Source organism: Sylvia atricapilla, chromosome 1 (genome assembly GCF_009819655.1).
Source record: "Sylvia atricapilla isolate bSylAtr1 chromosome 1, bSylAtr1.pri, whole genome shotgun sequence".
Lineage (NCBI taxonomy): Eukaryota > Metazoa > Chordata > Aves > Passeriformes > Sylviidae > Sylvia > Sylvia atricapilla.
In genome coordinates this window covers 52,835,451-52,848,017 of record NC_089140.1, presented here as the reverse complement: position 1 = coordinate 52,848,017, position 12,567 = coordinate 52,835,451, and the positions used below count along the sequence as shown (strand labels likewise).

The 12,567-nt window shown below is 39.0% G+C and overlaps 1 protein-coding gene across 2 annotated transcripts in view; it reads left to right on the top strand.

Moving 5' to 3' along the window:
- The window catches only part of HECW1 (HECT, C2 and WW domain containing E3 ubiquitin protein ligase 1), a 258,375-nt gene that overhangs the window by 104,419 nt on the left and 141,389 nt on the right, over positions 1-12,567 (top strand). For both annotated transcript variants that reach the window (XM_066322766.1, XM_066322776.1), the window contains exon 3: positions 4,383-4,490. In XM_066322766.1, coding sequence (XP_066178863.1) covers positions 4,383-4,490 — 108 coding nt within the window. The remainder of the gene's footprint in view (positions 1-4,382; positions 4,491-12,567) is intronic.

Below are 12,567 nucleotides of genomic sequence, written 5' to 3'. Positions count from 1 at the left end.
TGACTTATATAGCTTAAGACTAGAAATCCTTATGTAATTTCTGAAGTACAGCATTTCCTCTTCAGAAGGGATCAAGACATGAAGCATAGCTTTTATTTTTGTAGCATAATTGCATTATATTTACAGGAAGCCAGTGTTGTAGTAGGTAGTGTTAAATCAAATTAGTGATGCATAAGAGACTGGAATACTGTATCAAGTTCAGGAACCTATCTGATGTTGTAATCCTGTCTCATGTAAATTATTTGTTTCTTTGGAAGTAGCACATGTTATTCTAAATTTTCCAGTTGTTAGTATTTGAGAATGGGAAAAGATGAGCTAGTAATTTATATCAGCAAAATACTGTACGAAAAAGGGGAGTTTGTTTTTAAGCCTCCTAGGTAAAACCAAACAGAGCAAAAGGGTCGCTCAGGTATTTGTAATTTAAACTCCATCAGTCCTTCTAAGGAAGATGTATTGACTATCTGATTACTTCTCTGTGGCAATTTCAGGCAAACTTTCAAATAGCAAGATTCTGTCTGTTTAGTGTAGGCTGATGACAGCACCCTGAAGTCCCCATTAAATTATTCACAGATCTTTTTGCAGGGTGGCCTTTATCAACATTTTCCCTAATTCCTCTGAAGAACAACGTGCTTTTCATCAATTGGATCCTGTCCTTCATCTGAAAGATAACTTTCTTTGGTGGTCATGGTTGTTTATCTCTCTCTAGTGCTTTTGAAGTATATTGGGATGCTTAGTATGGAAGTGACAGCACAGGATATTTTTAGTAGTAAAAGGCTGTGCTTGGTGGTGTCTGGTTTGGTGAACAGAAGCAGCCCATCAGATTGCTGCTGGTTTCCAAAGGACTTGCTGTCATTTGCTGCTAGAATGCCTTGGTACCTCTGGCTCCTGGTCGTGCATCACCTTCTCCGTTTCCTCTAGGGCCCGTGGGAGGTCTGTGGGAGCTGCTGCTTCTGTCCCAGCAAAGTCTCATAGGTCTGCAGCCGCCTCCATTCTCACTTCTGCATGCCCAAGGGCAGGTGGGGCAGAGAGCAATGTCTGATGGCTCCCTGTCTAAGACACCCTCACCATTGCCAGCTCTAGCTCCAGGAGCAACTAATGATGGTCAAAGTGTAGCACACCCCAAATACTCCCTCATTTTAATCCTTAATTAGTAAACTGTCTGCTGCCCAGGGAAATTAAGTCACAGACTTGAGAGCAATTGCAAAGTATTTGCTTTTTGGCCAAGCAGGGCCAAAACCAAGCTATGCAGAGGAAGCAGATAGGCTAGTTTAAAGGTTAATCGCATTTCAAAAATAGTGGGAGGGAGATGCATTACAATGCTTCATTGGAAAAATGTCAGAAGGCATTAGCTGCTGCCTGAAATATATGAAAGGGAACAGCATTAACTCTGCTCTTCATTTTGTGCGGAGGTAAAATGAAAAATTTCACCATTTACCTTTGGGAATTAAGATGCAACATGTTTTAAAGGTCAGTTCCTTTGTTATGGGGATTCTCAATAGAAACAGGAAATAATCTTTTTTCCTTTGCACATACTCTTTCTCCTTAGCATATCGTGCCACCTATTCACTTATCTATGACATGAATGTTGGTAAATACATGTACATACATATGCGTGTACTGCAGTAAACAGCATTGTACATCACATGCACAATTTTGTTTTTCATTGTGCTACATAAATTATATTCATGTTCAGGGAATAGCATGCCTGGAACAGTGTTACTTGCCAGTTAAAACAGGTCAACCTGGCGTATTCATACATTCCAGCCTCCTGATTAGTTTCAATTACTGCTATTTTTAACTTGGCTGGAGGATATTTCTTTCTTATCTTTCACCTTCCAAAAATACATACCTTCAAAAACAGAAAGAGCAAAACTTCCCTTTTGGACCTGAATGTATTCTTCTAGAGATAAAATTTTTCTGGCTTAAAAATCCCAATGAATGTAAATTTCTACTAGACTGAAAATAATTTTTATTTATTTGTAATTAGGGACTTACATCTTTTAAAAGAGACACGCAAGGTTAAAACTGACTGTGAGAACAACCTACATATTGGATTTCTAAATCATGACATTTGTAAATACGTTTTGTATACAAATTGGTTTTATACTTAAAGGCTTCACTGCTCCTATTCAGGTGCACTGCATGTTGCAGAGCTCCATAAGCTCATATTAAATTATTTTTTCTGATGCCTGAGCCTATATTCCATCAGTGGCTACTGTCCATAAACTGTGTGCCCATGACTAGCTCCATGTATGTATCCCTACCCCGGGGACCTGCTTTTTTCGGGATGCTTCCCACGCATTCCTGTCTCTTTCCTCCATGGCAGGAGGCAGTGTGCAGGTGTTACTCAGTGGGAGCAGCTTGTTCCAGATTTCCTGTGGTCTCACCAGTCAGCTGTAACCATAGACTGGCTTGCTTGTCCTTCCCTTGACATGGTCTTCTACTTCGGACATGCAGATGGGTAGTGGCCCTTCTTCTCAGCTTGGTTTTCCAGGCTTCCTACGCTTTTTTAACAAAATAGAGGAAGGGGTTTTCTGGAGTCATTCCCATTGGCTCAGCTTGCCATAGGGATGTGATCTAGTTTGGGTATGGGCATATGTCAACATCTGTCAAATTAGAGGGGTTGTGTGTGGCAGAGTTCACGCTGCCTTTGTGCCAGCTGCAGGAAGCAGAAGCAGTGGAAGTGCCAGCTGGTCCCCACAGACACTGCCTGTGAACACGGTATTTTAAAGCTGATTCTGGGAACTCCTGCGCCACTAAACTCTGGCCTTAAAATGCCTGCAGTTTCTTAAGCAAGACTATCCAGTCCAGCTCAGCTAAGCCTCCTCAAGCAAGCATGTTATTTTATAAACAGCACATCTTGAGGGATTGATCCTTGAGTCATCATAACATGGCAGGTGTTGGAGCATCTCCAGTAGCTTACAGAAACTAAATATGACAAATAAACATCACAAGTGATGAAGCCAGTGAGCAGCATGCCGGAACTGAGTGATACTCTCTTTGCCTCATTAGGATGAGAGCCAGGCAGAGTTCCCAGGCTCCAGCTCAGTGCAACATTTCAGTATATGCTCTTCTTTAAGAATAAAGTATTCCCTGCCAAAGCAAAAGAGACCAGTTTAAGTCTTCTCGCAAGTATATAATGTTTCTACTTCGACAGAATGTTAGGCATGATCCTTGATAATCTGTATCCAGGATGATCCTTTACTAAAGGTATTCATAAGTAAACCAGGGCTCTGAGAGTAACAGTTCTATACTTACCTGCCATTTTAAGACAATTATAATTTGGAATACAAAAAAAGACGCAACCAACTATAAAGTACAAAATGAGAACAGAAATAATACCAGAGGATTTTGCTATTGAAAGATTACAGCACAGATGCACTTCAAAACGGAGCATGAAGCACAGCTGGTGAAATAATTCCTGACAATTAGCAAGTCAGCAAAGGGAAAAATTATTATGGATAGCATTGCTATTTATAATTATCCATTGCAATTATTAATCACCTCATTAGAAGGATTTCTGTTGTAATCCCTCAGGAGAGTAACACCAAAGAGTTCAGTGTTGGTACTCACTCACCTTCCTCCTTTGAGAGCACGACTATGTAAAGCAAATGGGACTGTATTGACATCTTTTTGCTGCTTTCTTCTTTCAGTGAAATGTAGTTTCATTCAATTTAGTCTCTGTTGTTAAACTGTTATGATAGTCTTTGAGTTTCTCAACTTTGTTGAGCTGCCTCTTCTGTTCTGCAGTTGGTCACACCATCGCTGTCTCCTTGGGCACAGTGTCCCTTGTTGTATGGCATTATCTTTGTTTTTTCCTTGAAACAAAGACAATTCTTCACAGTGTTTACAACTGAAGTATTTTAATGTCAGATTGAGTGGCTCACATTTTTTCTCACTTTTAATGCAACTAATAGTTAACATAATTGTCTTCAGAACTGAGTCTCAGCACCCCACCCAAGGACTCCTTCTGAAGCAAGCAAGGCTGAGTTGGTTAAAGCACATTTGTACAAATCTCTGTTAAAATTACAACTGTTGTTATCACTAAAAGGAAAAGCCCAGGAGGTTGCTGGTTAGTCTCTGCCGGTAGAGATTGTGGCCTTTTGCTTTGTTAGAGCACAGATGTGAAATCCATTTCATCCCACTGAAGCTGGAGCAATGAGGCCATTGCCCCAGCCCATCCTGGGTTGCTGCTTCAGCTGCTTTGGTTGAACTTTTAGGTAATATAAATGAATGATAAATCTGGTTTCTCAACATGTGATGCCAAGCTCTCTAGTAGCCCTAGTATGTTCTGTGAAGCCCAAGGTGTATTTTTGCCTGACTCTCTGCTGTGCATGTTGTCGTAACAGGCTCTTACTGAGACCAGTCTTCTTTGTTTATAGATGAGGTCTTGTCAGAAAACTTCTTGGACTACAAGAACCGTGGTGTCAATGGCTCTCACCGTGGTCAAATTATCTGGAAGATTGATGCCAGCTCTTACTTTGTGGAGCGTAAGTATTTTTCCAATTCTGCTATGATTTAATTCAATCACTCTAGAATGATAATTCATCTGTTACTGTTGTTTTTATGATGTTCTTATGCCCAAAACGTCCCTTAGGAAAGGCCAAAAGTAGTACCAGAATTGCTGAATGTGTTGATAGAAACTGAAACACTTGGTGTAATAATAACCCACAGTTTCTGCAAACAAATTTTGTGGGCATTGACTCAATTACTTTTTTAAAAATACAGTTATGAATATATATTTTACTCAATTTGCTGTATCATTAGTAATGAGCTGCATTAACTTTAATATGGTTTTAAGAAAAACAGGAAGACAGGGGCATGATATCATTCACATTGGCTTTTAATTGGAAAACTTCATGGTGCATCTGGCTTCTAACAGATTCAGGTGAATTCAGAAGTTGAAAGAGTTGAATTCTGATTATCATCTACACTAATAAAAGTGTAACTATATGTAGCTGCTGTATCTGGTATCAGCAAGGATGCTACATGCAAACATTTTACAGATGCTCAGTCATAGAAGCAGGTTCTCTCTTTGCAGTATGAAGCAGTGTTGATGGTCTGTAATTGCTAGTGTTAAACTGAGAATATTGCTGTGAAGAATTTAGGGACCTGCTGAAATATCTACAGAACATACAGGATGTTTATATCCTGTATTAAAAAAAAAACATGGATGGGAAACTGCTTAACATGTAAGGACATGAGGATTTTTCAGTTATCTTGGTTTTGGGGCAGAAATTCAGTACACGATCTCACTTTAAAACAGGTTCTACTTTGCAGAGGCTTTGAGCCATGGTTACAAATTCATGATCATACTTTCTTTTAGCTGTTAAAGAACTGTGGGAAGGAGATAAAAAATCCCAGACTGGATTTTTGAAGGTATTTTAATACCTTGGGTTATTGAGGAGGGGCAGAAGTGTGATGAGACTCTGGTAGCTTCCTTGGCTAATCCACAGTACAAAGCAAGGAGGCAACATGAGAAATGCTTAGGAGAAAGCCTCTTTCGGTGGGCCACTTGTCATTAAAGGCTCAAATGCACAATGAATTATGTCAGCTTAATAGGTTGCCCTCATTAGCTGAGACACAATAGCTGTTGTTAATTGATTGCATGTACATGCTTCAGTTACCCTACTGTAAGAAAACGGAAATTAGCATAGCCATCCTTCATTGATGCTTGGAACTAAGTTGTACTACACCATAGTTGAGCAGCCCATGCTTGATGAGTTGCAGCCTCTTGTTAATTTGTTACACTGCTACCATTTGGTTGTGAACATCAGCCCTGAGATTTTGTACCAGTGTGCTCATCAAGGACAAATTATTGCCCTGTCCAGAATTAAAACAGGAGAAAATGAAGTAGGCAGTAGTAAATAACAGCACATGCAGATACTCTGAGAGCCACTTGACTACTCAAGTGGGAAGTTAAAGCAGTGAAGAATGTTGGGGTATGCTGGTTTTATGTATCTAAAGGCATATTTGAGGATTCCTGCCTGTTGCTGAGTCTTACATATGGAAGCACACAGCTTTGTAATTGATTCAGTTGCAGTGTCTGAGAAAACCTTATGCATTTTCTATCTAAAGAGGATAGTTTAAACCATCTTCCTTCAGACTTTTTTTTTGGGACAGAGATCATATCTCCCTTTTATGTTTCATAGCATAACATTTGCAGGGATCAGAGAGATACTGGTTATCAAAATAAAACTCAGCTAAGATATAGAGCCAAGATGTAATTTATTTTCAAGGTATCCATACTGTTTTCCCATCCATTAACTCACTATTGATTGGAGTCTTCCTGATTATAGCATTAATTCTTAGTAAAACAGAGTATCTCACTTTCAAAGGCAGCTGCTTTTGCTTTTCCTGTAACTATTTGTACTTTGGTATCTTTATACCACGAGTCAATATTGACTATCAGCTACACATTGCTTCAGAAAATATTATGGTATAAATTGCAGTGTTTATCCTGGAGCTATAATAAAGGGGAGATCAGTGTATGGCCAAATAAAGAATCAGCCTTACATAGAGAATTTAAATTTCTCAAGAATTTCAGGCACCCCATGCAAATTGGTTTGTACCTTGGCCTTGAAAAATATTAAAGGTAAAATATTTTTGGTGGCACTGCTGTATGAGACTTATTATAGGGGTACTATGGGAATCATCCTGGCCAACCTCAGAAGCCAAATTTTTTCTGTTGTGAACAGTTTAGACTGTAGGACTTCCCACAACTTGATTTTGTACCACATTTAAGGAAATTACCCTTATGCTGTGACCAGATAGCCATCTGACATAAACAGCTTAAGATCTTTGAGTTTTTTTTATTAAAGAGCTTTGTGGGACAACTTGAAAAATCAGAGATACTAAAGACTAGCTGATTTGCAACAGTATAATTCCTATTAATATGAAGAAAAAGAGGCATTGGACATGAGGTCAAGTAAATAGAGGGTTATTACTCATGTCTATATTTTGACTGTGGAGGCATATATAATATGTTTAGGAACATTTTGTTCAAATCCATAATATTCCACAATTATTTATCCTTTCTTTCCTGCACTTTTGGAAAATTACCAAGCAAATTAAATGTGATGTTCAAATTATGTAACCTGTAGCCATTATACATAAGCCCATTCTTTAGGTACTTAACAGATTGGTGGCATCTTATCAATGTAAATACTAACTTGCATGCAATGGGCAGGAACCTGGAATAGGAATGAATGAAGGGAAAAGCCTCTGAAAGTTATTTTCTTCATGGCAGCAGATTATCACAATAAAATGTATCAAACACAGTTGTAATGATAATTACTGGCCAAATCCACCAACCTACAGGATCACACCGGCGACAAATTGTGCATGTGGGCAGAAGAAACTAGTAATATATTGTGAGAGATTTGTAAAAGTGCACCAGGAGTGGAGAGCACAAAGGAAGACGTAGAAAGAAATTTCAACCATTTTCTGCCTTAATTGCACTTCTTTTATAAAACTGAAATTCTGCAGTTTCAGATGCTGCTCTGTTGTTGAAGCTGTACTTTCGTACTGTTCTCAGGGGATTGCCCAGTCAGAATCTTTAAAGGGTCTTTTTTCGGGTATATTTGAAATCTCACCAGTTAAGAAAATGCTTTCTGTGAGTTCAACAACAAAGCAAAATTGTTTACTCTTTTTGGAACATGCTTCTATTCTTTTGTGAGTATTTGGGCAAAATTTGTCTTGCATTTGAGTTTGCTAATAGCCTGATTTTAAGATCATCTACAAAGCCCTGTCAGTTTTCAAAACATGGATAATTTCTTAACATGTACTTGTACAGCATTTTTAGATACCACAAACATTTAAAATTTGCATATGTTTTAATGATCTACCTTTTCACCCTGAAAAGGACTAATACCTTTCCCAGAGAAGGGGATATCTTTCCATTTTGCATGTCACAAACTTGCAACATCATGTAGCCAGATAGATACGTAATTGGTAAGAGCCAGAGAGGGAATTGCTTCCAAATGCCAACAGAGCAGAACTCATCTCTTGTTAATACTCAGCAAACAAAAAGCCCTAACAGCTGCAGAGGCAATGTTGTACTACAGCCAGTTTTGCATTTCTGCAGAAGTCTGGCAAGTTGGGTTTTTCTGATGGTCAGTGATAAACAGTAACCACCCACTGTAGCTATGAACTGGTCAGAGTTTGAGGGGAGGAGGGAGGAGTGGAGAGAGGCTCTATGCCACTAGGGGTGTGACCCTTACGCGAAGGCTTGGAGGGCATTGCAGTGAAAGAGCCAGCGTCTAATGGGTTTTCCAGGAAAAGAAATATGCTCTGCTGCACTGCAATTTCTGGCACGCTTTTTGGTTTACACAGCAATACAGAGAGAGGGTATCCAAGAGACCTTTTCTCTGAGGTGCATTGCAACAGCATCCTATAAGTATTGTATCAAACTAGCATATCCTTAAAATGATGAGTGAAGGTTTGACACTTCAGAATTGCACTGAAGATAGCCAGATAGCTTGGACCCCTCCTAATCTATCAGCCTCTCTAAAGATTGTTTGCTACCTGACAACTAAGAACCACTTTCAAGGGTAACCAGTCATCTCTGTTGCATTTTTGTTTGAAAACTTATGCAGCAGTTGTTTGGCTAAATTTGTTGCTGTTGATGTGGCTGAATTTTTAATAACAAAGATGGATGACAGGCCCTTCCAGAAAACAGAAATAACAGTAATTTATTCCTACTAGCTAGAAGGGAAATAATGGTAAAAGAAGGGTGCAGCTAAAGTCAGATAGCTGAGAGATCCTGGAACATCTTCAGACAGAAGATGTATATTCTGTGTTATGGTCTATATATGCTGTATATGCATGCATTTATGGAGTATGTACAAAAATGTCCCCAAAGTGGCAATCGGTCCTTTCATCTGGGGCTCTCTCTAGAAAATATATCTTTAGAAAGCCAATATAAAGGCTGCCATCAAAGCACAAATAATTGAAGGATGTTCCTGCCTTGAATATTAAGAAAAAAAAAGAGGCACTTTCATGTCAATAAAAACTTTAATGAAACTAGAGTATTTACAATTTTTTCCTTTTTATGGGCAGATTGTTGACAAGTCTAGCCCACTAAAATAATTTCCTGTCTCCATTTTCATTACCACAGTGTCTCCCAAATCATATACTCTTCACTTCATGAAAGAGTACATGAGAAGAGAAAATACAGAGAAGGCTGTTGAAGTCCATCCTGATATAACTTTTATCATGGCCTACAGTCATGCTGCATGACTTTAACCTTCAGGAGTCACAGACAGTAAAAACTGGAGCAATACAGGAGCATCTTCAACAGTGTGAAGATTATTTAGAAGCAAAATGGTTAAAGGTATCAGGGAAAAAAACAAACGTGAAGCAATAAGAGAGACATGTTCCCCAAAAGGTGTAACTATTGCTTCCAAGGAAGACATACCATTGTTTTACGGTTCTTTCTCTTCATCTGCTTGCACATGTATTAGTCTTATTGGTGCTGTCTGCTTGTCTTCCACCCTACACAGTTTTTTAATTCCTTGTACTTTTCCTCAGGCTATTATCCTGATAGTAATTTAACACTCATGCTTAAGGCAAGGTTTGCTTTGGGAAGATGAGCACAGTCTGAAAAGAGATGTTGAGATTCCTTAAGAACCTTGCACTTGGGATCCTTTGATCAGCCCTTTAATCTTTGCCTTTCTTGCATTTCTTGTTAGTTCTCCTCTTACAAAGTCTGTTTGTGCCCAGATTGTAGGCAGCAGCCTATCATAAATGGAAACTTGGGTCAATCCACACAAGGCATTAGACAACCATTTCTCAGCTTCTGGCATGCTTTCACTGTGGTAGCTTAGCCAAGAGACGTGTCTGCCGATGGGGTTTTTCTCGGTCTTTCTCTCCCTTTCCAAAACTTGTTTTGACACTTGGAGATATTTTGTAGTGTGGAGATCACAGCTGTTTGTGTTTTCATTCACACACAGGGAAGGAGTGTCTGTGTTGCAGCATCTATGCTTGGTGACACCATGCCAGGGCCTGGTGACACCTCTCTGGTCCCCACACTACCTGCTCCATGCTTTTTATGGCAAGTACTTAAAGAAATTACAAGGACTTTGTTTGCACAAAGCTAAGACTGAAGTGAGAGTTTTGATAGGTCAGTAATAGGAGTTTCAGAAAGCTTTGAATGAGAAATAGTGCCTGATTCTAGGCATTAATGTCAGACAAGTCTCTCTTCACTAAGCCCTAGTTCCCTGTCACAGAGACCACAGCCTACATGGACTCTTCCCTGCCACTTAAACAAGCATAGACATGGTATTAATGCTTCAGAGGCTGGACATCAATTAATTCCCAAAGAAGTGGTCAGGAAGATGCAATAACATTTAACTGAAGTTTTAGTTCAAGCCCAGAGGAATCTAACCATAGGTGCCGAAATTTGAAAGTATGGTTTCGCGTATGTGCTCATTTTGGTCTTCCAGCAGTATCCTCAGCCGCACTGTATTTGCTTTAAATTAACAACTCCTGCATATGTCATGTGTTTTGTGCTTCACCTTTGGTATCACCCAGTATACCATTAAGCCTATCATGCACTTGTTTGAAATGAGGAGAGATTCCTGAAACACAGTAGTACAGCTAACAGCTGTCTTTTTCTCATCTAACCTAGTGTTTGATAAATGCATGAACTGATGCCTATTGTTTTGCTGCTTTGAACTTTGGATGTGTGGTATTCTGCACAATGAGTGCTGAAGTCACATGTTTTTTTTAATGGATCACTATAATGTAGATAGTGTTATTTTGTCATTGATAATCTTTCTACTATTGACAGTAAAAGATTACAGCGTCACCCCCAATTCACAAATCAGTTAGTCTTTGCCACTGTTAAATGCTCCTGGAAAGTTTTTTTCAGATAATGCTGTCCAGGGATTTGGCAGAATTGTGCTGCAAGACAGATCTCCTCTCTTTGCTCCATTGCACCTTATGCTCTCCCCTTGGATATTTCATTGGGTGTGTTTCTGAAGTTGCTGCAAGCCAAGTGAGCACCACTGAATTCTGTAAGAATCACTTGCATGCGGCTCATGTGCCGTCCGCCCCAGAGCCCTTTGTGGACCACCACGTATAGATTGCCTGGTGCGGGCTTTGGCCCACATGGTTTTATTGTTGTGGAAAAACAGAAGACAAATGCAGTGGAATTTCCAAGCAGCTGTAATTGGAAGGGTATCAGCACAGGCATCAAAAGGTCATATTTATTTCAAAAGAACGTCTAGGTATTGAGCTTTGTTTCAGTTTTCTTAATAAATAATTCACAATATTAAAGTACTGCATTCAGTAGATCAGTATTAATAATTTATTATTTCTAATTTTGGAGAATTTTACAGTTGTGGGATTCTTTTGGTAATCCTTTTGAAACATACCATGAAAGTAATGGATCAAAACAGTACTGGAAGCATAAGTATTAAAGGTAATTTTTTTCTCAGTTTATACAGGCAGAGACTTTGCTCCACATCTTCATGCTTTCTTTTAGAAAAGCTCTTACATATCTCTCTGCAGTAGTGAAGCATCTCAAGGGCTCTTCTTAGATGTCCAGCAGAACACAGGAAAATCTCACTATAAAGGGAGATAAATCCATTCTCCTAATTCAGAAAATTGTTTGTAACCCTGCTATCTTATTGGCTGATTTTAGGCAGCCACTCTGTTTCTTATACCTTCTGGTAGTTATGGCAATATTTATTCAATTCATACAACAGTGTTTGGATAGTTTTATTAGACAGACAAAACTATACTTCAGGCGGAATTATATCTGTGATGTAGTGCTATAGGAACTCCTCCTGCTTCTGAAATAGTGCACTTGTGATGCAGGAAACCTTTTGATAGTTGTTTTTTTCTTGTTAACTAGCCAGTCAATCTAGCCCTGTTGTTACCTTACTCCTGGTCCAGGGTTTCCTGCTATAGGGACTGCCAGATGTCAAGAGTATCATCTATACCCAGAATAGACTTTTTTAGAGAATGGAAGGGATTAATTCAGCAGGGATGAATTACGGTCTCCTTGCAGGGTTCAAACACTTCTGCCTAGCAGAAACATCTTTCTGCAAGGTCTTTGATATTTGTAATAGGATATTGAGGGCCTCAGACAAATAATGTTTTATATTTTTAAACTCTTCTCCAACCCTTTCAATACTTCAGATGCTCACCTTACCCAATCAGCAGCAGGTATAGTTTCCTCCCATAGCTCAATGCTAATAGCTTTTTGCAATTAAAAACAAAGCAGAACAAAAAACCATTACCAGCCTTGAAACATAGTTTTGCTGTAATTGTTTACTTAATTAAATTTACATAAGGATGTTTCTTTCTGTGTTTCCCCTTTCATTAAGTTATCTATGTTAATTTTATTATGCATTCTTCCATTAAATGATGTCCTGGCTGTGGATTTTGTTCTAAGTCTACCAAAAACACTCACTGCTACTGTGAGACTTCTAAGAATAGACAGCGGTGTTTATTCCAAACCCTTCCTTTTCCCTGGCAGTAGAGTTTGTGTGCCTGGCAGGTATTTGGTCACTTCTGAAGTGGTAGGAAGCAGACATGTGGGGAAGTGACTTGTTTGCT